General features: G+C 39.2%; 1 protein-coding gene across 5 annotated transcripts in view; it reads left to right on the forward strand.

Moving 5' to 3' along the window:
• SLC10A7 (solute carrier family 10 member 7) overlaps positions 1-27,147 on the forward strand; it is a 265,111-nt gene that overhangs the window by 230,521 nt on the left and 7,443 nt on the right. For 4 of the 5 annotated variants that reach the window (XM_032246445.1, XM_032246447.1, XM_032246446.1 and 1 more), the window contains one exon: positions 4,951-5,024. In XM_032246445.1, the coding sequence (XP_032102336.1) occupies positions 4,951-5,024 (74 nt within the window). Of the gene's footprint in view, positions 1-4,950; positions 5,025-6,358; positions 6,817-27,147 lie in introns of those variants that run through there. The other variant, XM_032246449.1, reaches the window with a different exon arrangement.

Here is a 27,147-nt window from a genome sequence, read left to right on the forward strand (position 1 = left end):
TTGCTGGGTCAAATGGAATTTCTATTTCTAGGTCCTTGAGGAAGTGCCACACTGTCTTCCACAATGGTTGGACTAGTTTACACTCCCAACAACAGCATAAAGTGTTCCTATTTCTCCACATCCTCTCTAGCACCTGTTGTCTTCAGATTTTTCAACGATTGCCATTCTAGCTGATGTGAGGTGGTCTCTCAATGTGGTTTTGATTTGCGTTTCTCTAATGACCAGTGATGATGAGCATTTTTCATATGTTTGTTGGCCTCATATATATCTTCTTTTGAAAAGTGTCTGTTCATATCCTTCGCCCACTTTTGGATGGGTTTGTTTGTTTTTTCCTTGTAAATCTATTTTGTAGATTCTGGATATTAGCCTTTTGTCAGATGGGTAGATTGCAAAAATTTTTTCCCATTCTATTGGTTGCCGGTTCACTCTAATGATTGTTTCTTTTGCTGTACGGAAGCTCTGGAGTTTAATTAGGTCCCGTTTGTCTGTTTTAGCTTTTGTTGCCAATGCTTTTGGTGTTTTAGTCATGAAGTCCTTGCCTATGCCTGTGTCTTGAATGGTTTTGCCTAGGTTTTCTTCTAGGTTATTTATGGTGGTAGGTCTTTTGTTTAAATCTTTAATCCATCTGGAGTTAATTTTAGTGTAAGGTGTCAGGAAGGGGTCCAGTTTCTGCTTTCTGCACATGTCTAGCCAGTTTTCCCAACACCATTTATTAAACAGGGAATTCTTTCCTCATTGAGATAATCATGCAGTTTTTGTCTTTGGTTCTGTTTATATGGTGGATTACGTTTATATACTTGCATATGTTGAACCAGGCTTGCATCCCTGGAATGAAGCCTACCTGATCATGATGGATAAGCTTTTTGATGTGCTGTTGCAATCAGTTTGCCAGTATTTTATTGAAGATTTTTGCATCTATGTTCATCATGGATATTGGCCTGAAGTTTTCTTTTTTTGTTGAGTCTCTGCCGGGTTTTGGTATCAGGATGATGTTGGTCTCATAAAATGATTTGGGAAGGACTTCCTCTTTTTGTGTTGTTTGGAATAGTTTCAGAAGGAATGGTACCAGCTCCCTTTTGTACGTCTGGTAGAATTCAGCTGTGAACCCATCTGGACCTGGACTTTTTTTGCTTGGTAGGCTATTAAATGCTGCCTCAACTTCAGCCCTTCTTATTGGTCTATTCAAGGTTTCAACTTCTTCCTAGTTTAGGCTTGGAAGGGTGCAAGTGTCCAGGTATTTATCCATTTCTTCCAGGTTTACTGACTTACGTGCATAGAGCTGTTTGTAGTAATCTCTAATGGTAGTTTGTATTTCTGTGGAATCAGTGATTATTTCCCCTTTATCATTTTTTATTGCATCTATTTGATTCTTCTCCCTTTTCTTTTTTATTAATCTGGCTAACAGTCTGTCTATTTTGTTGATATTTTCAAACCAGCTCCTGGATTTATTGATTTTTTGAAGGGTTTTTTGTGTCTCTGTCTCCTTCAGTTCTGCTCTGATCTTTCTTAGTTATTTCTTGTCTTCTGCTAGACTTTGAGTTTTTTTGATCTTGCTCCTCTAGCTCTTTCAATTTTGATGATAGGGTGTCAGTTTTCGATCTTTCCTTGCTTCTCATGTGCGCATTGATTGCTACAAATTTCCCTCTAGACACTGCTTTAAATGTGTCCCAGAGATTCTGGTATGTTGTGTCTTTATTCTCATTGGTTTCAAAGAACATCTTTATTTCTGCCTTCATTTCATTGTTTATCCAGTCAACATTCAGGAGCCAGTTGTTTGTTTCCACGAAGCTGTGTGGTTCTGAGTTAGTTTCTTAATTCTGAGTTCTAACTTGATTGCCCTGTGGTCTGAGAGACTGTTTGTTATGATTTCTGTTCTTTTGCATTTGCTGAGGAGTTATTTACTTCCAATTATGTAGTCAATTTTAGAGTAGGTGCAATTCGGTGCTGAGAAGAATGTATATTCTGTGGCCTTGGAGTGGAAAGTCCTGTAGATGTCTATTACATTTGCTTGGTCCAGATCTGAGTTCAAGTCCTGGATATCCTTGTTAATTTTCTGTGTTGTTGATCTGTCTAATATTGACAGTGGAGTGTTAAAGTCTCCCACTATTATTGTGCGGGAGTCTAAGTCTCTTTGTAGGTGGTTAAGAACTTGCTTTATGTACCTGAGTATTGGGTGTGTATATATTTAGGATCATTAGCTCTTCTTGATGCATTCTTCTTTTTACCATTATGCAATGCCCTTCTTTGTCTCTTTTTAACTTTGTTGGTTTAAAGTCCATTTTATCAGAGACTAGGATTGCAACTCCTGCTCTTTTTTGCTCTCCATTTGCTTGATAAATCTTCCTCCATCCCTTTATTTTTAGCCTATGGGTGTCTTTGCATGTGAGATGGATTTCCTGGATACAGCACACTGATGGGTCTTGACTTTTTATACAATTTGCCAGTCTGTATCTTGTGATTCGGGCATTTAGCCCATTTACATTTAAGGTTAATATTGTTATGTGTGAATTTGATCCTGCCATTTTGGTGCTTGTTGGATGTTTTGCCCATTAGTTGACACATTTTTTTCATTGTGTCAGTGGTCTTTACCATTTGGTACATTTTTGGAGTGGCTGGTACTAGTTGTTCCTTTCCTTGTTTAGTACGTCTTTCAGGGGCTCTCACAAGGCAGGCCTGGTGGTGACGAAATCTCTCAGCAATTGCTTCTCTATAAAGGATTTTCTTTCTCCTTTGCTTAGGAAGCTTAGTTTGGCTGGATATGAACTTCTAGGTTGAATGTTCTTTTCTGTAAGGATGTTGAATATTGGCCTCCACTCTCTTCTGGCTTGTAGGGTTTCTGCAGAGAGATCTGCTGTGAGTCTGATGGGCTTCCATTTGTGAGTAACCCGACCTTTCTCTCTGGCTGCTCTTAGCATTTTTTCTTTCATTTCAACTCTGGTGAGTCTGAAGATTATGTGCCTTTGGGTTGCTCTTCTTGAGAAATATCTTTGTGGTGTTCTCTGTATTTCTTGGACTTGAATGGTGGCCTGTCTTGCTAGGCTGAGGAACTTCTCCTGGATAATATCCTGAAGAGTGTTTTCCAGCTTGGATTCATTCTCTCTATCACATTCAGGTACACCTATCAAATGTAGATTAGGTCTTTTCACACAATCCCATACTTCTTGGAGGCTTTGTTCATTTTTTTTTTCACTTTTTTTTTTCTAATCTTGCCTTCTCGTTTTATTTCATTGAGTTGATCTTCAATCTCTGATATCCTTTCTTCTGCTTGGTCGATTCAGCTATTGAAACTTGTGTATGCTTCGCAAAGTTCTCATGCTGTGTGTTTCAGCTCCATCAAGTTGTTTATATTCGTCTCTAAGCTGTTTATTCTAGTTAGCATCTCATCTAACCTTTTTTCTAGGTTCTTAGTTTCTTTGTATTGGGTTAGCACATGTTCTTTTAGCTCTGAAGAGTTTGTTATTACCCACCTTCTGAAGCCTATTTCTGTCAATTCATCAGATTCATTCTCCATCCACCTTTGAGCCCTAGCTGATGAGGAGTTGTGATCCTTTGGAGGAGGAGAGGCATTCTGGGTTTTGGTGTTTTCATCCTTTTTGCCCTGGTTTCTTCCCATCTTAGTGACTTTATCTACCTGTGGTCTTTGTAGTTGGTGACTTTCGGATGGGGTGTCTGAGTGGACATCCTTTTTGTTGATGATGAAGCTATTTCTTTCTGTTTCTTAGTTTTCCTTCTAACAGTCAGGCCTTTCTGCTGCAGGACTGCTGGAGGTCCACTCCAGACACTGCTTGCCTGGGGATCACCCACAGGGGCTGCAGAACAGTAAGGGTTGCTGCCAGTTTCTTCTTCTGTTATGTTCATCCCAAAAGGGTACCTGCCAGATGTCAGCCTGAGCTCTCCTTTATGAGATGTCTCTTTGGGTATATGGGGGTCGGGGAGCTGCTTGAGGAGACAGTCTGTCCCTTATAGGAGCTCATGTGTTGTGCTGAGAGCTCCGTTGTTCTGTGCAGAAATGCTAGGCAGGTACTTTTAAGTCTGTTGCGGTGGAACTCATAACCACCTCTTTTCCCAGGTTCTCTGTCCTAGGAAGGTCGGCTTTATTTATAAGTTCCTTTCCTGTTGCTGCCTTTTTTCATAGATGCCCTGCCCTGCATGGAGTAGTCTAGTTACAGTCTGCCAGCAGAGGCGTTGCTGAGCTGCCGCAGGGTCTGCTCAGCTGCTGTGTGAACTGCCTCAGTAGTGGTGGTCGCCCTTACCCCCATGAGCTGGAGCATCCTGGGTCCAGCTGCGCTTGCTGTGAAACTCTCAATCCAGAGCGTTTCAGATTGCTTGTTTTGTGGGGGTGGGACCCACTGAGCCAGATTGCCTGGCTTCCTGTCTCTGACCCCTCCCTTTCAGTTGAATGGGCAGCTCTGTTTCCCAGGTGTCCCAGGCACCAATTGAAACGGCTGCCCAGATTTGTGTGAGTTTCTGTGCGCCAACCCGGCACCAGCTGAAACCGCCATGCTGAAAACTCATGGCACTTTTCAGCCCAGGAATCTCCTGGTCTGTGGGCAATGAAAATTTGTTTGGAAATGCAGTGGGCACTCACCCTCTGTATTGTTCTTGCTGGGAACTGCACTCTGGAGCTGTTCCTATTTGGCCATCTTGGATCCTCCCCTCTTTTCCATTATTTTTATAATCAGTCCTGCACCAGGGGCTGATTATATACGTGATCTTAGGATACCTCCACCACATTTTTTTACAACTGTTCTTCTTTTCATGGTTAAATGACTTAGAAGTGGTTCTCGAAAAAGAAATTCAGACACTTCTATACATTTGGGTTTAGAATTACTATTGTCACCATGATTGATCAAAGGGATGTTAACATAAAGGTAGGTACTACATTTGATTTTGGATGTGTTAAATTGGCTTTTTATAAAAGTATTTGTAAAAATCTTTTTTTGCCCCCAGGAATAATTCGGGTTTCACACCAGCAGACACAGTTGCTATCATTTTCTGTTCTACACACAAATCCCTCACATTGGGTAAGTGATTCACAGAGTTAAAAATCATATATTACCCTCATATAGTTATATCTTATGATTTTGAAATTCAAAGAACTCTTCAAATTAAATGGAATGGGGTATTGTCCATGCTATTAGATAAGGAATAGTAGCAAAGTGAGGGGGGGTCATTGCTTTGAAATTCTGTTATTTGATTGAACAAATCTCTATGCGACAAAACTAATACTGTAAAATTTAACTTGTTAAATGTTTTCAATTCTCATGAAATGTTTTGTTAAATGTTAAATGTTTTCAATTCTCATGAAAGATTATCAATGTAGAATGTTAACATTAGAGCAGAGGTGGAGATGCTGTGAAAACTACTTCTAAAAAAGGAATTGATAAAATTTTGCTTTGGAATGCCCTAGAGTTGTCCGTGGAAAAGATTAACTTATTTTCCGGCAACTTAGAGCAAGGTGGGAATAAGGTTATTACTGTAATTTGATATTGACATTAGTTTGATGCCCATTTCTGAATGTTATTTCTACAAAGAAATAATATAGTTATCATTAACTCAATCAGATTAGCACTAAAAATGAAATAAGTATTTATTTAATGGACAAAAATGGATTAAGAAGAAAACTGCTGTTTTCTACTTAGCTTTATCCAATTAGTGCCATTATCCCAATAACCTGTTAGACATCCAGAATCTATGTTTTTAGTCATTAAAAGTCATTAAGTAATCAGAAGCTTTATTGAAATATACATCAGTCACAAACTCCTTGGGGTGGTGGGCATGTTATGGCAAAAACTCATACTAAAAATTTTTCTATATTTTGGCACATGAGTTACTTAATAGAATGAAGAATCATTACATTGTTCTTAGTCTGCTTATGTTAAGGAAATTTGGTCTGTGAACTAGAAAATGAAGACATTTCATAATGTTTTTATTAATCCCAAACATATTTGTCTGATAGTCTACTGTCAGTCTTACCTAGTTTGGAAAATGATTTAGAAATTGGACAAGCCCTTAAGGAGCAGTTGTTACTGAGAGGTTCAGCTTATTTGAACAAATTATATGTATACTGTCTATGCACTGCTGTATTTGTGTATTTGTGTAGCTGTAATCATCACTAAATTGAAGTTGAAACAGTTTTAGAAGCCATATTCCAATCCTAATTTTGTGACCCTGAACAAATCAGTTAACCTCCCTGAACCTTAGCCTCTTCATCTGTAGAAGGGGCAGAATAATACTTATTTTGCAAGGCTGTTGTAAATATTAAAGTTAAAATTTGTTAAGTACCTAGCATAGCACGTGGTAGATAATAGGTAGTCAATAAATGACAAGATGTGTACAATAATCATACTGTAAATAGATTCCTGTGGACTACACGAGATAGCCCATCCAAGAGTTTGCTGTGCTGCGTGGCACTTGGTGAGTACTCTATAAAGTGTAGCTATTCTTATCAATTACTAATAACACTGTTAGTTATAGCTATGTTACCACTTCCAAGGTTGTAGTACCCCTGGTCTTAGAGATTTTCATGTAACCAGTATGTTTTAGTTTTGACCTCAAGGAAATCATCTTCCACTTCTTTCCCACGTGTGTTATTGTCATGTACTGTCTGGTGTTTCAGGTCTTCTAAAACCTTAGGGATCTTTATAAAAGTTAGTGAGTCTAGATGTACAGAGTGCAGGGACCAAATGAGCCTGTCACTTTAGAGCACAGGCTGAACCGTGGCTGCACCAAATACATTCCCAGATTTCTGCAATGGGCTTGCAAACTTGACCCACTTTTCTTTTTTTTTTTTTAATTTTACTTTAAGTTCTGGGATACAAAAGGACTTGCTTTTGTCAGGAAAACCAAAAAGGGTTTTCTCTGTTTCTCTATGATGTTCTTCTGTGCTAGAGCTGGTTGTACCGAACAAAGAGCAAGACGCATACCTAAGAAGCACACAGCAGTGTGATCAGTGTGCTTTTCTATAAGCAGAATATCTACCCATTCAGGGTTTTTTGTCTTTTTTATTTTTCTTAATCCCAAAGTCATACTTTTCTGTCCTTCATAATTTCCAAAAGCTGATTTTCAGGAAACAGGTGCTATGAAGTAGTTGTTTTGCTGAAAAGGGTTGGGTTAAATTGGATTTCTGTTTGCTTTTGCAGTGTTCTATCATGAAATAGATCCTCCGATAAGATGCTGTACTAGCGTGGCATCTACGTAATCATGTATATAAATCCTTAGCTACTTTCAGAACATAATAGACATAGGCTCTCTTGGAATTATAAGACCTAAATACTCAGCCTCACTCTTCCATTGATATTTTCCTGGGCCTCAGTTTCCTTGGTTCTAAGATTAGGTACTTTTACTTCCAGCTCCAATATTCTGTCATCCCTTGATTATATTTGGCTTCTGTCTTGTAGTCTCTTAAGTAGTATTTATAAACATGTCCTCTTTGCTGCTCCCTTATCTCAGACAGATCAACCCTATTTCCACATACAGCAAGGGATGATTAGATGCTAATGCTAGAATGGCCTTATTAAGCACTATAAATTTACTGTATCCATTTTCACAAGATCCAATACATGTCACCCTCTACTGGTGAGCTCACATCTCTGGTACAGAGGATAGGCCATGACAGTGACCTGAGATACAGGCTAATAATATTCCTAATGGAAATTCTTTTTCATTTGTTTTTATTTTTAAATAAGCTTTATTTTTTTAAAAGCAGTTCTTGGTTCACAGCAACATGGAGTGGAACATACATATAGAGAGTTCCCACATACCGCTTGACCCCGTACACGCACAGCCTCCACATTATCAACACCCCTGCATGAAAATGCAAGTACATCACAAGGAGTATGAAGAATTCATGGTCCAGAAAGCGAGGGGAAATTTTAGGTAATATCATTTACAGTTATTTATTCTCTCACCACTTACATGAAGATGAAATATAACAGATTGTGATATACCTACTTGGTATATTTTAAAAATGCATCTTTCCCTTTGTAGTCACTGTCATATTTCTTCTGTTTATATATGTGTGTGTATATATGTATATACACATCTTTAACATCTCACATAGAATACATTTAAGTGAAACAAAATACCATTCATTATTACATCTAGTATTTGTATTTAAGAATAAATCATTGCAGGCCAAGAGGTAACCATGTAACTAATGAACCAAAGATGAAAACTCTTGCTCGAGAAGCTTTCTGAATATCCCTTATATACACCTTCGATTTATTTTATTGTTCTTGCTTTTGCCCTGTCTCAGTCTCTTTCGTGTACTTGCATCTACACGCATGCTGAATTTGATTCATTGCTTTTATTAGTGCATTTGCCATTGATTGATTAGTTCTTTGTATTAGTACTTTTTCTATTGATTGATTGCAGATGAAGTGACTATTTGACCTTTAATTATGAGGCTTCCTATTGAAAATGACATTGAGCTATGGCTTCACATAATCCATCTGGAAAGCCTGACATGATGCCATTCCCTGGAGTTCGTTCAGGAAGAAAGAGGAGGCCTGAAGGAAGTGCAGAGCTATCACTGTGCTTCATCTAAAACAATACTACAGGGCTTGTTTGCTGCTCTCCTATAGTTTCAGCTCAGGGTTGGAGGTAATTTTATATTTTGTCAAGACAGCATCACTTGCTGTGTGTTGCCGTAAAAGCCCTGAACTCTCCCAAATTATTCTCTAGTTTGATGGCAATTTTAGTGTAATAATGAAAAGATATTTTACATAGCAGAGATTGAAGAACAGCTTGTATCCTAGTTAATAACGGCTCAGTGCACAGTCAGTCAATAGATCTCATCAAGAAAGGAATTAAATCCAAGATATCCTGTGGAATCGGTATTTTACTTTTATCTTATTTATCTTTTTCTTTTGAGTATTCAAATCACTTTGCTTAACTAGATTTCCAATATATGCAGAAAACTTTCTCCCTACACTTAGCAAGCAAATGTTTCAGGGCATTTGAGGTCCTTAAGCATGTTTGTATTAGTTTTTAATGTTTTTAAATAGCAAACTGAAAGCACATAACCTCAGAGTAAGTATGTCAGCTGACTACTGGCAGTCAATGGTGAGACTCCAAATTTTTTCTTATTTCCAAAAGCACTTCTGAATTGAATGAATGCCACTTAAAAATTAAGTAGAGTATCATCATCAATGCTGATTAAAAGTTCACTGTATATCTTGTTGTTTACAGATACTTGTGTACAAAGGCAAATCAAGGCAACTATTCCTTACATTGTTTATATGTACTTAAGTATGGGTCTAGTTGCAGTTACACAGCTTAACTATGACAAGAAACTATGCATTAAGCTAAAAGAATACACCTTTCTGGTAGACAGAGGATTCTAGAAAGAGTAGAAAGAGCACATTCTGAATCTAGCCTGGATTCTTGTTCCAATTCTCTCCCCAAAATCTGGAACAAATCGCTTAACTGCCATGGGCCTCATTTCCTCATCCATGCAATGAGAAGATGGACAAAATGATACTTGAGATTCCTTCCAGCATTAAGTTTCTGTGAGTCTGTGGCTGATATTTCTGCTCTATGAAATAACAAGTTTACCTATTATATGTGCAAAAGAAATGAGTTATTGAAATGAATAGTTATGTAAATGTTAAAATATTACAGGAAAGGAAATATCACTATAGCTTCTTCTAAAAGAGGTTAAAAAATAATCTTCAGACCCCCCCACCAAAGTCTCTTAGGAGAAACACAATCTTAAAAGGATCTTGTTTTCCATTTGATTGGAAGTTTTTTAGGAATGTTAAAAAATTACCTACAGCTTGAGCCCAAAGTCTTATTTAATAACATTTGAGTCATTTTATCAAGAGGAAATTGAATTGAAATACAAAAGTTGGCATTTCTGGTGCTATTTTCATACAAAGCCTATTCTACTTGGCACATAAAGACTCTTAATAAAACTACTCTACAATTGCACAACAATTACTTAAAGCTTTAACCCTGTAAATAATGTTACCTAAACAATCTTGAATATTAGCAAGTCAGTAATTGTTGCCTTCTTGTGCATACAAATAAATGAAAGCATAGGAAAAAAAATCTTTCAACTTATCCCAGATCATATCCCAGAAACTATATCCCAGGCCTCCTAACTTCCAGAACTGCTTTGGATTATAAAACATAAAAACACTTGGAAGACCAAAAATTGCTCCACTGGTTCCAAGTATCATAAATGTTCAATCTTGGTATGGGTTTGAATTGTTTAAAAAAGAAAATTGTTTCTGATTACACTGCTGTTATAAGACAGTTTTAAAATACTGAACATTTATAATTGCTCCCATAAACATATATCTCCATGTGACCCAGTCATAAACTGGTACTCATTTCTTACATTTTCTTCATTATTAATAAAAACTTATATTCTATTTAAAGTAGATCCAGTGAGCCAGGCCTACCTTTCGTGAGGCAACACTGTCTGTACTCCATTCTTGCATACTAAGAGCCACAAGTGCTGTTTCACAATAACCCATTAAGGTAGAAATAGAAATCCAGAGGAATGACAGAAAAGAGAAGACTATCTTTGGAGTATAGCCATAAATATATTTCTGTCATGCAATTTCTTCCAGAGTTACAGTTCCGTGAGGAAAGGCAGTTTGGGAGTCTTTGCCATTTGACAGATTCTTAAAGATGCTGCTAAAATTATGGACCTAATAGATTTTTACCACCAGGCTAAAGAAAAGTGAGGGAGTGTCTGTCATTTTGTGCTATTTTCTGATCCACATAAAGAAAGAGAGAAATGTAAGTTCTCAAACAAAGTGATACAGTAATGTTCTTTAGAGATTTTTGAACTATTTTTGGTTTGGATTTTGTATTCTGAATTTGGTATCTGAAAATCATTGCTAGCATATCTAGACTTCATAATCAAAATATAGAAAGTCCCCAGGGTTCTAGACAGCAAGTATGAAATTGCAGCTATTAAAACTTCTCTGAAAGATCTCCAGCTTGACCCTCAACTACCATTCATCTTAGTGATATGCCAGATGTTCGCCCTGATACTCCCATGCTCCCTTCCTCCTCTTCCTCGTCAAATGTTTTTAACCACAACATACGTTTAGAAATATGTTTTACAGTATGATCCAGAATTGATCTTGCAGCTTACTAATGGGTTGTAATCCAAGGTCTAAAAAAGATTGCTTTATACCTTGCTTAGCAAGAAGGTTTTATCTTCTTCCTCAAATAGTTACCAGGTAGGCTTTGGTTTCTGCTATCCCTTTTTCGGCTAAATTTTTTTTTAGATGGGGTCTCACTCTCACACAGGCTGGAGTGTAGTGGCATGATTATAGCTCACTGCAGCCTTCAACTCCTGGGCTCCAGCCATCCTCCTACCTTAGTCTCCTAAGTAGCTGGAACTACAGGCCTGAGCCAACATGCCTGGCTAATTTTTAAAAATTTCTTGTAGAGATGAGGGTCTCATTCTGTTGCTCGGGCTGATCTTAAACTCCTGGCCTCAAGAGATCCTCCCACCTCAGCCTCTCATTGGCATTACAGATGTGAGCCATTGCACCAGGCCTTCACTGAATTTCAACCCAAATTTCTGATACCATGTAGGAAGCAGAGCTAAATTAAGACTTAATGTGATTCTTGATTTGCATAATGTAAGATTACTTTTATTTAGATTATTATTTTATTCAGCTTATGTAACAGAGTTTTTATACCTTTTGCTGATTTATTCAACATGTTTTCAATAGTAATAATAATAGTGGCAAACATTAACTGGGTGTTTAATAGGTAAACATTGTGCTAAGTGCTTGTTACATAAAGTAATTTACTTTAAAATACTTCTCTATGGACAATGTGGTAATTATGTATGTACTTGTTAGTTTAGACTTCAGTGCCAGGAACAGCCAATTGCTCTAATAGAAAATTCTCACTGTAGTGTTCAGCCACAACTTTATCAGAAAGCAAATACTCCAGAGGCTGCTACAACAAATACTTTTGTGATTTCTATCAACCAGAGACCTTACTAATTAGCATAATGAATTCAGAAACAGGTTTTGATTGGTGAAATTACTGACTTGTTACTTTGTATGATAAATGTAATGAATGGGTTTTCATTAATGTGTGGACTGCCTAAAAATTTGAGAGAGACTTGCCACTTGCTAAAAGAATCTGGCAAATCCTGTAGTCTGTATATGAAACCCTCAGGGGTGTGCTAGAGTGATCCCTACCTCGTTTTGTGTCCAGCTACTGTTGGGAGGACCTGTGGTTTCTTGAAGCTGACTGGAAGAGTGACCAAATTCTGCTCTGGAATGTCACTATGTACCTCTGAGGGACCCTCTCATGCAAGGTGCTATGAGAGCATGTAAAAGGTCCAAGCTGAGACTGCCATTTTATAGGGTAGGTTGCACAAAATATTTTTGTGTTTAACTACTAGTATATGTTGAGTTAAATATATATATATATATGTATATATGTATATGTTAAATATATATCAGTAGGCTTGATCAAATCTGTTTTTTTAATTTTATTTCTTTTAGGAAATAAAATTATAATATATATATATATATATTTAACTCAACATATACTAGTAGTTAAACACAAATATATATATATATACACGAGAAGCTTACTTTCACTAAAACCTGCTGGCAAAGTTGTAGTAGTATAGCTAAGCTTCACCTACCTTAAACTTTCTTTGGCCACTATACCTTATCTGCTAGAAAGAATCCACCTTGGTGTAGGTCACTTCCCGTAAGTACTTTGTGGGCACCAGCTTGCATGACTTCCACAATCATACTAGATAAGGGAAGTTCCCAAGTGATCCATAACTTGCCCAAGTCACATGATCCCAAGTGGTAGAGCCAGAAATGAAGCCCAGGCCTAACTATTAGCCACCATGCTGAGGTGTAAGTAGTGAGAGTTCTGCAGAAAGAGCCCTGTGCTATGAAACATCTGAACCCTGTAGTCCGCTGGTTATGAAAAGTTCAGACCAGCTGATGTCTGGGGCTCTTCTAGCTCTACTGTTCAATAATTCTCTGATTTTGAAGAACTCAAGTATGTAGCTTTAGAATCTTGAGCTCTTTGGATGGACACCATAGACCAGCATTTCTCAAAGGGAGATCCTCAAAATTATAGCTCATTGTTTCCTAAAAGAAATAAAATTAAAAAAAAAGAAAACAGATTTGCTCAAGCCTACTGAGTGTGAATTTTAAGGATAAAACCCTGTTGTCCAACACGTGTAACCCATTTCAGAAGAGGGTATCATGCATATTAAAGTTTGAAAGCCATCCATTATTGACATTTAGAGTCACCTCTCAGGTTTCAGATGTGCTAGCTCATGCACCCAGATTCTTAAGGAAGCGTTGATCTAGCAGAACATTCAGTCAGATTGTCTGTCAGTGCATTCTGATGATGGTAGGAACCAGTTTCAGTCAACTCTGAGCGGTTGGTTGTTCTTATTCTTACTTTAGCATGGCCACAGTATACCTCACTTTTAAATACTCTATCATCAACCAAAAGAAGCTCCTTAAGACATAACTGCTGATGACGTACTACTTAGTATCCTATAATGATAAGCAGTAATTTTTTCAAAAAACTGCAATAGGCCTGGACCCTAATTTCTAGGAATTACCCTCTTCCTCATTCCATGGTTTCAATACATGATATTGTAGTCCTAGGAAGGATAAAAACCTGTATCTGGTTTTTCTAATCTGTAGCAGGGGTTACCATATTTTGCCTAACGTCAAATGTCCTTTTGAGTTTCATTTGTATTAATCTAATTAAACAACAGCATTTGGGTGTGAAAGTATGCCAGTATTTTATTAATATAAGGTATGATCTAGGCCAGGTGTGGTGGCTCATGCCTATAATCTCAACACTTTGGGAGGCCGAGGTGAGTGGATCACCTGAGATCAGGAGCTCGAGACCAGACTGGCCAACATGGTGAAACCCCATCTCTACTAAAAACACAAAAATTAGCCAGGCATGGTGTCCGGCACCTGTAATCCCAGCTACTTCGGAATGTGAGGCAAGAGAGTCGCTTGAACCTGGAAGACGGAGGTTGTAGTGAGCCGAAATCGTGCCACCACACTCCAGCCTGGGTAATAGTGAGACTCTGTCTCAGAGGCTTGTGTTAAGCAGACAAAAAAAAAAAAAAGGTATAATCCACCCATTTAGTGGCCAAAATACCTACTAGCATTCACTCCAGAAGGGAATTGCTTTCTTTAAGATCGTGTCTTCCTGGTAAGCTGGGGCAAAACTGAAGCATATTTAAAATAAATTTAGAATACCATTTGACAGTTATACAAATCCCTTTATGAAAGGGAATCTATGTGATTTTTTAAAAAAAAAAAACTCTCACAATTACTGTAGAAAGATTTTTTTTTTAAAGAAAGTAAAGAAAACAAGTGATGGAATCACCACTTCCCAGGAGTCAGTGCTCTGAAAGGGGCAATAGACCAAATATGATGGTGAGCACTTACCAAGAATACAGAGATTGTAAATATATGAGGGCCAGTGGGGGTTTGGGCAGCATCAGCGGGAGGGAGTTTCAGTTCCTAGGGCAGTCCACAGCGTCACCATCTATAGTGTTTTAGAAGTGCTGCACACCTCATCCTGAATGATCTCAGTGACAAGCCCCACCCTGGCCAGCCCTGGTAGTCTGCTAAACACAAGCCCCCTAATACTATTTCATAATGCTATTTCTTATAATAATAATGACAGCAACAACAATAATAATCCTAATAGCTATCATTTTGGGGGTGCTCACTCTATGCCATGTACTATTCTAGCTACTTCCCATACACTGTCTCACTTGAAACCTCCAACTACCATTTGAGATAGTTATTTTAACCTCATTTGAGGCAGATGTGGAAACTGAGGGGGATTAGGGTAAGATCATCTGCTTACATAGCTGGTGGGTGGCACAGTCAGGATTTAAACCCATGTCTCCAATTTCAAAGCCCATGTCCTTTCCATCACGCCACCCAGCCCTCTAGAAACACCTATGAGTGGCATGTTAGCTGTCTGCTGCTCGCTTAGCCTGAGTGATGAAGCAGGAACAAGAGGGGCCAAGTGCTTGCATGTGTCAGCTTCATTGCAGCCAAGCTCTACCTGCAGTTGTCACCTACAGCTCAATAGCAAGGAGACATGAAAAATCCCACGTATTGTACAGTGGCGCCTCACAGTATATTGAATCCTTGTCACTGTGTTTCCTAATGACAGCTCTTAGCGTTAGAAGCTTTTAATTCCAAAGTTTCATATTAATTTCAAACTAAAAAAAAAAAAAGCACCTTATAATAGAGGTAACTCTAAAGAGATTAATTTTACACATTAATAATCAACTCATATGCCCTCAGTGCTCCTGAAAGGGAAATTCCAAAGAAATGAGGGGCATACTTTCTGTTGTTCTACAGCTTGTCCCTTCTGATGAAGCCTTTGCCACATGCAGAAGATTAGAACGGCCTGTTTCCTGGAAATCTCTGTTCATCTGTGCACTCACTGTCAGTTGCAGAGGGATTTGTTTATTATTATTATTAATATTTAGAAAGTTTGCTTCTAGCAGTACTAAAATGTGTATCACAAAACAACACTCATTGACTGCGTTTGAAGTGAAGACTCTCACCCAGGAGAGCCCATCCACTTGAAGTTTGTATCTCTCAATTTCAACCTGCAAACAGAGATCGATGAAAAACAATTGTCCTTTCAGAGTTGCATCTCTCCAATTATTTATTTGATCATGTCTCTTCCCAGAAGTTCTCTTAATTGAACCAGACACTATAAACCAGGTTGAGTGTCTTTAATGACAGCCTGCTCCATGCTTCTTTACAGTAAAGAATACATGAGCCTACAACTGCAAAGCAAGGGTAACACTCTTCCCTTCTATATCCCCATTTACAGCCCCCTCCAAACAACTCCAGCCAGAAATTAAAGTTAGCTGCCCACCTTTTCAAACTGTGGGGTACCCAGTAGGTTTTTGACAGTTACCCTGGGGGCAGGAGGAGATACAAAATTGGCCACAACTCAAAAGATTCCTGGGCCCCAGGAAGCCAGCTGATCTGGAATGTCATCTGTGCTGAAGCTGAGCATGTTAATGAAATTGTAGCTGTGACACTTCCCAGGGCTGCCTTTGCTACAAGTTTGCTCTATGCAGTGCCAATGAAAAGATGCTTTTAAAACATAATCTACTTCATCCATTCATTCATTCAGCAAGTGTTTATTTGGAACCTACTATGTGCCAGGCCCTGCTCTAAGTTGTAGGGGTACAGCAGTGAACAAAACACCAAAAAAGTTCTTGCCCTCATCTAGCTTCCTTTCTAGTGGGAATAAGCAGACACTTGAATATACAGCACATCAGATGGTGGTAAGCAATGGGGAAAAAACCAAATAGGAGAATAAGGAGTGCCAGGGCGGAGGTGGGAAGGATTCAGCCTTAAAGGGTACATTGGATCAAAATACCAGAAGGAAATAGGGAGCAAGCCTGTGGAAATTTAGGGGAAGGAGATTCCAACCAGAAGGAAGAGTGAAGGCAAAGACTGGAAACAACAGTGCATTTGGCATGTTGGAGGAAGGAGGAGGAAGCCAGTCGTGGAAGCAGAATAAGCGAGAGAGATAGCAGACAGGGGAAAGGTAATGAGAGGGGCCAGTGATGTTGTGTTATGCCTTACTGGCCATTGTAGGGACTTGCCTCTTACTCAGAATGAGAGGGGAGCCATTGGAGGGTTTTGAATTGGCAAGAGACAAGATCTCACTTCTACTTTGAAAGAATCCCTGTGGTTCCTCTGTTAAAAGTAGGCTGGGGTTTGGTGGGAGGATACAGCAGTGAGAAAAGAAGACTCAAGAAAGAGGCTTTAATCCAGACAGGAGTTGAGGGTAGTTTGGTCAAAGGTAATGGGAGTGGAAGAGTTGAGAAGCTTTCGAGTTGAAGTATATTTTGAACACAGAACTAATAGGAATTGCTGGTGAATTGGATATGTATGTAAAAGAAAGGAATTAAAGATGTTTGGCCTGAGGGGTGTAAGGACCCACTTACTGGATTAGGGAAGACTGCAGAGGAGCAGATGTTAGCAGTTGAAAGTGATGTGGGAATAGATCAAGAGTTTGGATTTGCACATGTGAAGTTTGAGATGTCTTTTTGACATCCAGTGGAGTCTGGAATCCTGATCCAGGCTGAAGTTTGCAGCCTGTGAATGCTATTTTAGGCTATCAAACTGGATGAGATCACTAAGGGAATGTGTAGAGAAAATAGCTCCACGGACTGAGAACCTGAGATACTCCAGAGAACAGAGATGATACGGGATTATTTTAATAATGAAATGATATGAAAGTCTAAATCAGCCAGACCTGTAGACACCCAAACTTGCAAGCCCTTATTCTTCTCCTATCCCACAAGGTTGAAGTGAACATTAAATCAGAAAGTAGATGTGAAGACACTTTCAAGTATTAAAAGAAGGGTCTGGCAGTTATTTAGTACCATGTGCTAGGCACTGCATTAAGCACTTAATTTGCCTTTTTATCGCATGTAATCTTTACAACAGCCCTGCACAATAGCTATGATTTATTTCATTGTCCAAACTAGAAAAGCCTCAGAGAGGTCAAATAACTCACCCCAGTTCTCTTATACAGCAGAGCAGGCGCACCGTGGCTCGTCTGGCTACTGCCGGAGTCCTCTGGCTCCACCTGAATACCAGACCTGGCTCTTTAACCTGACTCACATTAGAATCACCTGGGAGCTGTGCAGTACTAGTAATGTCAGGACCCACCCTAATACCTATTAACTCAATCTGTCAGGATGGGCCCAGGCAGCATAGTTTTTAGAAGCTACCCAGATGATTCTAATGTGTGGCAGAAGCAGAGAACCACTGCATTTAGACTAGTTTACTCTGTTTTTGTTTTTGTTTGAGACAGAGTTTCACTCTTGTTGCCCAGGCTGGAGTGCAAGGGTGCAATCTCAGCTCACTGCAACCTCCACCTCCCAGGTTCAAGAAATTCTCCTGCCTCACCCTCCCGAGTAGCTGGGATTACAGGCATGTGCCACCATGCCTGGCTAATTTTGTATTTTTAGTAGAGATGGGGTTTCTCCATGTTGGTCAGGCTGGTCTCGAACTCCCGACCTCAGGTGATCTGTCCTCCTAGGCCTCCCAAAGTGCTGGGATTACAGGCATGAGCCACCGCACCCAGCCTAGAGTAGTTGACTCTGTATGCATTATGCTCTACTAGGTTCCAAAAAGAATGCAAGGTGGGTTACCAAAACTGACCATTTGTGTACTGACTCTGAACACCAGAATTAGTTGTGCCATAATTAGATCTGTTAAATATTCAGAGGAGAATAGAAAAACAGCATTATTTTCAGAAGTGACTTCCAGGGTTTTTTAAAATTTCTTCTGCCTAGAAGTCTTCTAAATGATGCCCTAACTGCCAAATGTTTATACTATTGAGAATAAATAAAGGCCAAGAGTAGGTTATCAGGACATCATCTAGGTAAGATAAACCACAGAAACCTGAGTCAACCTTTTTAAGAGACGTGGATCAAAGGATAAATAAGTCTGGTTTTTAATCCCCAAATCAAAACTGCCTTGTTCTTTTATGTCAGAAGGAATCTCCTCTGGGGCTTTTGTTCGACATAAACACAGAACCATGAAGAGAAAAATTACCGCTAGAAGGTAATTAAAGGCCATGCTGACAAAACAAAACAAAATGTATATTAAAAATCAATAATGTGTGTTTGGGTCACAGCCTACTCACATGTACTTTTTTTTTTTTTTTTTTTTTTTTTTTTTTTGGGAGACGGAGTTTTCGCTCTTGTTACCCAGGCTGGAGTGCAATGGCGCGATCTCGGCTCACCGCAACCTCCGTCTCCTGGGTTCAGGCAATTCTCCTGCCTCAGCCTCCTGGGTAGCTGGGATTACAGGCACGCGCCACCATGCCCAGCCAATTTTTTTTGTATTTTTAGTAGAGACGGGGTTTCACCATATTGACCAGGATGGTCTCGATCTCATGACCTCGTGATCCATCCGCCTCGGCCTCCCAAAGTGCTGGGATTACAGGCTTGAGCCACCGCGCCCGGCTCACATGTACTTTTTAACTAATATTTGGAAGTCTTCCGAAAGTTCCACTGTCTCAAGATAAGATTATCAATGCAGCCTTTTAGGGAAACCTACATCTAGGTTGTGAGGCAGTGGCAGAGTCAGTGAAAGCTCATGCCACACCATCCAGCTTCTCTCTGCATCAGACTCAAAAAGTTCAAGTGTTTTTCTTCATTTGTATAAAAATACATCTAAAATACGCTGTAAAATTGGACAACAGTTCTAGAGCCAGCCAGAAGGGGCCAGTTCTGTGTTGGTGACCAGTTAAATATATTCTTTTGACCTTGCATTATTTTTGTCATATGAAATTCTCAGTCTATTTTTGATGTTTTCACATCCTGTGGGTATGAACATTAGCCATATTGTCTCTTTACAAGACTAAACAGCTCTTCATTCACAGCCTAGAAAAGGAAAAAGTAATCTCACTACTTCCTGCTAACTTTATCTCCATAAAAACGATGACCCTTCCTGGAAGACACAGCCAGTATTTGAATGAAGCCTTCATGGCTCACTTCTTTAATTCATTCTTGAATTCCCTGCTTGCTAATTACTCCTACAATGCTGTCAGACAGGTGAGGGCGTACCTAAACTTCTGAGGCAGGAACCTTCAATTGGTAGAGTTAAATCTTTCATTGTCAGCATCTGGTGAGTCGGCTCAGGCCATTCATTAAACATCTTTTCCAATCAGAACATACCTGTTTCAAAACAGAAGTAACACCAGCTGCTCATTTTGGTCTTTTCTTGCATCTTTATTTACATAAAACTTTCAGCAAAGTGATGGGGTTACAGCCTGGGTAATTGAAGACTAAAACACAATTTTTAATTTTTCTAATGTCATAAAAATGGTCATCAACCAAACTTTATTACAAGCAAATCAAAGCCTGCCAAGTAATAAGCACCTTTATTAAAATGGATAACTCTCTTGCTTTAAGACTTTCCTTGTGTAACTATCATTTTCCTTACATTTTACCCTCCATTATTCTATCTTATTAAAAAGCACTCCTTGCACCCCTTTTCTAGGGTTCTAAGTACTCTGACAAATTCTTTCCAGGTATTACAGGCACATAGCATGCTGAGGAGCACAGACTCTAAAGCCAGTCTGTCTATATTCACACCCTAGCTATGTTCTGATGTTAGCTGTGCGTGGCTTTGAGCAAATTTCTGTTTATCTGCTGCCTCAATTTCCTTCTCTGAAAAGTGAGGATAACAGTGGTAGCTTCACTCATCATGGATGTGAGGAGTGGATGAACTGATGCTTGTACTCTCTCAGAACAGTGCCTGGCACATAGTAAGCGCTGTGTAAGTATTGGCTACAATCAGTATTCTGCCTTACCGACAACAAATGAAAACCCAAAATATATGTGAACTCCAGATAACGTCCTGTGTAAGGTGTGATAAATGGAAGACTAGAACATGAATAATGCTCTTTTTTCTAAAGGTGTTGGATTACTAGAAAGATCGTTCCTTTCAATAATGGCCTTAGACATCAAGTTTATGACCTGTCTTTGTTAATGTTGCTTCTTTTCCAGGCCTAATTCCTCTTTTTGGATAGAGGAATATGTTTGAAATATGAGGGAAGGCCAAGTCTCTTAGGAAAGTTTTACATAAATATCTATTTAACATAGCTGAATAGCTCCTGACTGCACCAGAAAAGAAGTCTCAGCTTCCAGTCTTTTTAATTGTAGACAGGAAGTGGGGCAGGAGAGCAATAGGAAGGCTCCATGGGAAAGCAGTTTCCTAGTGGGTAGCAAAGAAAACGTTTGTGTCCAGTATACGCAACATGTTTGGCTGACACATCCTGTGTGGATTTCAACATGTTCCTTTCCCTCATATGCCACCCACAGAGATAACCCTAAGACAGTTTTCAGGCTTCAGAGGTTGGAAACTAAAATTCTGTTGGCACATATCTGGTAAATTGGTGCAATATTGTCCTGTTTTTCTGCCAGAGCTCTAGCAGAGAGGGTTTGTCAGACATCCCAGAGGTGCTGCTGTTGGCTTTGTATTTAGCAATATGGAAATCCTAAATCTATGTAGATTCTATGAACCCAACCCTAGGACACTGAGAAAACCATTAAAGAGCTCTAATTTGCATATATCATTTAGCTGCACCTCATTCTGGATGTGATTCTTTGTATGAAAAGGATAAAAATGTTCTCTTCTGTGTCTCATAAAGCAACAGTAGTGGTTCCGATGCTGTGGTGAGGTCCTACCAAAGATAATTTGGCAGTTTTTAGTTAAAGATGGAATCATACACACACACACACACATAAAGAGAAGCAAATAAAACATAAATCACAGGCAAGGATAAGCAGCACAATCTGCATTTAAAATACCATGGAGAATTTCAGCAAAAGACCAATCACTTAGATGGGGGTAATGGGAGCAGGTCACATGTTCTGTGAGGACTTTGCAGAAAGTTGAGTAGCCAGCCTTTGGAAGGTTCCAGAATGGGTTTGGGTAAAGTCCTAGAATAGCCAGAATACGAGCAGAATGAAATTCTGGAAGCTGCACAAATTAAACCTGCTTGGTCCAAAAAGCCACATTGTAGGCTAGTGTAGGGGCAGCACCAGACTGATCTCACAGGCAAGTCATATCCACCAGCCTGGAATTAGGTGGCCTTTCTTTTGACACCCTATAATAGGGAGAGAAAATTAGAATAACTGAACTGCTCACTGAATTCATTTTACCTAACATCTTTTTTCATACAGCAGTGCTGCATTTTCCCACTGCCCTGTGTCATGATCTTGGTATTGGGTGGAATTTGCTCTTTGCCTAACTTTGGTGTGGTACAGCCTGTCTCATCTTCCTACTAAATAAGAACGTAAGGTCCCATGAGGGCAGAGAATTTTGATGTACTCACTGCACCTAGAAGAGTGGCTGGCACGTAATGGATGAACACTTGCTATATACCAGACATTTTGCATTATTTTATTCTTTATTTTCAAAAAATCCTAAAACCTACAAAGTAGGTACATTTCATGCATGTGAAAACAGGTTTAATAACTTGTCCAACCAAGGTCACACAGGTGGTAAATGGTGGACACGAGATCCAAACCCAGGGCTCTCTAATTTCTGCACCAGGCTTCTTAACTGCTACACTGTTCAGCCTCAGGCATGCTACTGGATATTGTATATGATAAATCCCTGCTTGAAACATAGCTATTATTACTAGAAATTAGCTTGCCTTAGGAAAGTCCTAACTGAAAGCCTTTTCTAACCAAATTCCGAAGCCCTTATTGTACCTTATCAAGACATCATTTCATGTTCTAGAAACTGTATAATTGCCCCTTTGTTTAATCATTTGAGACAAATCAGTGAGTTTGACTTTCTGTGACTAGTTTGTCTCTGAAGAGAAAGTGTGCGTGTGTGTGTCCACATGCACTGGCATGTGTGGTCGGTAAGGCGCAAAGAAAAGAGATTGGAGTTTGGTGATGTCTGAAGAGTGGCTGTGTTCCTCAATAGCAACTGCCTTCCTGGATTACATTATGCTTGAAGGGACCATCTATACCAATGAATTTTAAAAGCAAATATGAGCTTTTCTGAGAGATTCACTAAGGAGGAAGAGATAGAATTCAAATAACAGTGTTAGGACATTTGGATAGTAAACTTATGGATGTTTCTAACTAAGAACAAACTAAACAAAAGTGAGAAATCACCATGACAACTGAATAGAGAAGCAACTGGATTCCAGATTTGCCAGCTCTCTCCAGAACCCAGTGAAAAAAGTCTGAGAAAGCATTTAAATGAAAAACAAGTCATGTAAATTCAGGCCAGTGAATCTTTGAAAGATGGGAAATTATCCAGGTGATTGGAGTATACTATCTCATGCTAAGAGGGAAAGTAAATGTAATATTAGACTTCAAAAGACACAAAAGGTGTTTTTCAACATATTTTCTTGCTTACTCCATACTTCAATACTCATTTCGTGTTCCTTGGTGAGTCCAGTTTCTTCTCTTCCTGCCATATCAAACCTATTTTTGCCCTGTGGAATATAATACTCTCCCAGAGGGGCATGTAAATGCATTGTCTTTAAAGTCTAGTGAAGCAACTGTTTGTTCTATGTTTGTTTTTCAATGTAGGAATCGTTACTTTAGCCCCATTCATAAATAACCAATCACTGATGTATTGAGCACCAGCCCTGTGCTTAAACATTGCAGGAATTAAAATAAAAATATAGTATTTTGCCTATTTTCAGGGAAAACCAAAACCTACACAAAAGAAAATAATGGCAACATCATCAGATGCTAAATTATGTGATGCATCTAGGATGAGTGCCTTCATTCTTCAAAAAACATGAAGAAATCAGTAGGAAAGCCGCCTTCATCATGGAAGAAATGTAAAACTGAGCCTTGGTGATCCCAAAGGATTTAGGTATATGGAGAAAAATGCCAAGATCCAGTCAGGGCTTAGCTTTAACAAAGACTAAAGAGTGCTAGCCCTGAGCCAGTGGAGTCCAATTCTGTCTCCACTGCATACTAGTGTAGGCCATTAGGCAAGGTACTTAACTGCTTTAAGCCTCAGTTTTCTCACCTTTTAATGGGAAAATTGCCACCTACTTCCTAGGGCTGTTGTAAGGCTTAAAGGAGATAATGCGGTCAGAGCACTTAGCATGCGGTAGGGCTTACATAATGGTGATAGTAGTGATTGTTTTATACGGAAGTCGAATATGTAGAGCATTTGATGAATGGGCACTGGAAAGTCATTGGAGTTCTTGAGCAGGGTATTGGCTTTAATTAATGTGGATTTGGGGAAGATTAATCTGGCTGTGATTTGTAGGATTGATGAGGGAAGAGTCTGAAGACAAGGAGTTATATCAGAAGGCTGTAAGTGTAATCTTGGCTTACTTTTATGAGGAGCTGAATTAGGAAGATGGCAGTGAAAACCGAGGGGAAAAGGGAGTGGTAAATGAGGGAAAAAGTCTACAGAGTTTGGTAACTTAATCTAGAGGTTGAAAGACAAATAGAATTTGTCAAAGATGATCCCCAAACTTTGGGTTGTAGAAAGTGAGTAAGCTAGTGACAGGAGAGTTGCAGGGGGCTGTGAGGGGCTGGCACTCACCCCTCTAACTGTGGAAAGCCGACACGGTCAGGACAAATGCTATGAGAAGGCAACACAGAAAAAAGCAGGGACCTTGTCTGGGTTATTCTCCTGATATCCCTACCACCTAGACCAGTAACTCACATATAGCAGAGGCCCAAATATATTTTGTTAATGAATGAATGAATGGTAGGAAGGCAGTGCACCTATACAAGTAAGTAAACTGTGAACAATAATGTAAAGTAGATCATTTTTATATTGTGAACAATAAAGCAGCCTTCAGTGGAAGTTAAATAAAAGTCCATATTTAATCTAAGAAGAAAAATGTCTGTTTCTCAAGGAAAAATAAAAAACTGTCCATCCAATAGAAAGTAGTTATTGTTGAAGCTTGAACACTGATACAAAGGGAATTTTTTAATTCAGAGAACATAAAATAAACATATTTAAAATAGAAAAAAAAAATTGTTCTTGTACATATTGTTTTATCCTTTCCATCCTGGGTATAGGATAAAAGAAAATCCTTACTTGCTTGTTAGAAGAAGAAAGCTCTTACTTGAAGTTCCTACTTGGCAGATGTCAGTTGAAAGCTCTGCTTATGGAATATGCTGCAGTGTCAAACTCTGTTGGATAATTTTAGACAAATGTGTCATGTGTGACATGGAAATATGGCATGCTGTACATTAGTGATTTCCCAAGTGTTTGGATCAGGTAGTAATGTGCTGAGAAAGTGCTCTTTATCTATCCACACAGTGTACTTGTAGAGCAATGGGGAAATGCTTTTGGTGGAAATTACGTTAGTCAGAAAAAGAATCCATTTACAATATGTGCCTTCTAACATCTTTCAGACAATGCATTGTATTAAAGAGGCATTTTTTGATTAATGTTTTATAAACATTTTTCAGCATGACAGCTTAAAGTCCCTGTAAAATTGTAAATGCGTGCATAGTGTTCACTTCCATAAAGTCAAATGCCATCTCATAAAGTCTAGTTGAATCCTGTCAACCATGGTGACACAGAATCAGTACCTGGGAGCATTAAAATTAATTTGCTTCATTTATATTACTGCAGTGATAGGAAGATGAAAAGAGTCCTATATTTGAATTTTTCTTTAAAAGGAAAACTCTTTCTAGTAAGTTTGTTTGGGTTTTTAATTATTACTATTGTTTTTTTCTTATTAACAAATGTAATAAAAATGGAGTGATAGTCTGCACAATAACTTTAAGACAGAATCTGGAAAAACACAAGTTCATTTATTCAACATATTTCTTTTGACCACCCACCATATGCTCAGTGATGAAGAAGAAACCGTTGCTGACCCTAAGAAGCTTACAGCTTGGTAAGGGAAACACACAAGAAGCAGGCAATGATAATAAGGGTAGCGAAGGTGACGCTAGAATGCCCTGGCGTAGGTAAGCATGGAGTAGGAAGGATTTAAAGGCCACCTTGGGACTTTGAGGATGGCTTCCCAGAGGTGGCAACCCAGAGCTGAGTGCTGAAGGATACAGAGGAGTTGGGTGGGTCATGAATGGGTGATGAGCATTCTAGGCAGAAGGAACTCAGGTACAGAGGTCTAGAGGCAAGATAGAGAATGGCACGTAGGCAAGGATGGGTGGGAGGAGCCACAAGGTACCCATCATGGCTGGAGTGCCCAGGTCAAAGAGCAGAGGAGTGGTGAGATTTAGAGTGAAAAAGAGCAAAAGCAGCTTGGGACAGGTTATGAAGTCCTCTTACGCTCTTATGCCACACTTAGGGAACTCTCCTGTGTGATACACTTCTGCGTGACATGATCAGATTTGCACTTTAGAATGTTCACTCCAGTCACAGAGTAGAAAATGTCTTTGACAGGACAACTCTGAAGGCAGAGAGCCTCTGAAGGTTTGAGACTGTGAAAGAGGTGCTCTTAAATGAAGGTGAGGGAAATGGAGGTGTGAGTGGTCATCCATGTGCCCAGTAAGTTATAGAAATGCAGGGTTAGGTCAAACCCTGCTTCCCAGTCCTTCTGCAGAGTACTTGATCAGTTACATACGTTCTAACTGAATGACTAAGTGAGCAAGTGAATTTGTAAGCAAGTGAGTGAAGGGAACAAAAGGGTGGTGCATTACATAGGCTTCCAGAATAAGAGGTGCAGCTGGTTTTCTCTGATTTGAAGTGAAGAGCAAATTTTGCCAAATCTTGGCCAGCTGACAGAAATCACGGTAAGTAAATGGCTTTTAGCAGGTTCCCAATCTCTCTCAACAATTGAGACGACCCCCAGCGTTCCAGTTGTTGTCCAGATAGTGCTGCTGACAGCAAAGATGCCTTAGAGAAGAGATACGGAACTCACCGCTTCCAGATGATTGCCACCATAGCATGGAAACTCGAACATGGAAAAGTGTTAACTCTCACTCTGCTTATCCCAACTTCTTTTTCTGTTCTGACCTTGGAGAAACTGAAAATGTACCAAGTAGATATTTGGAATTGCAGGGAGGGGATGTCAGGGAGAGGTTGAAAGAAAGCAAGGAAAGAAAAGGTTGAGATAAATAGGAGATTAAGAAGAAACTCTAATAATTGGAAAGGAAAGTAGATAATTGAATGATTGAAAAGGAAGGGAAATTTTAAGTCCACAGAGCAATGGGGAAATGCTTTTGGTGGAAATTAGTCACAAAAAGAATCCATTTACAATATGTGCCTTCTAACATCTTTCAGACAATACACTGTCTGAAATAAAGTTTCCTAAAACAAGTAATATATGGCTCGAGTCGCTGGAGTGGACCCCCCACTGGCGAGTGATTGACTTGTGAACCCACTTTGTGAGAGGCATAGAGAGGGTACAGGAAAGAGACTTGGACCATGACCTCTGGGAGCTAATTTTTTTCTCTGACATACTATTTTCAAACCTATTTTTAACATTATTCACTTGTGGGGGTAGAGATAGGAAATTTGATCAATAACTAGCAAGAAGATATTGCAGGTGTATAAAGTGGTGGGGGAATTCCTATTTAATTTGGCGAGTTTCTGCCACAGCTGCAAGTGATCATGGATCCCTTCTCTTTTTCAAGCAAAGGGAATGACTGTCACACAAGGCAGAGCAAGA

The sequence above is a fragment of the Sapajus apella genome, unplaced genomic scaffold (assembly GCF_009761245.1).
Source record: "Sapajus apella isolate SASKATOON/1434 unplaced genomic scaffold, GSC_monkey_1.0 scaffold61, whole genome shotgun sequence".
Lineage (NCBI taxonomy): Eukaryota > Metazoa > Chordata > Mammalia > Primates > Cebidae > Sapajus > Sapajus apella.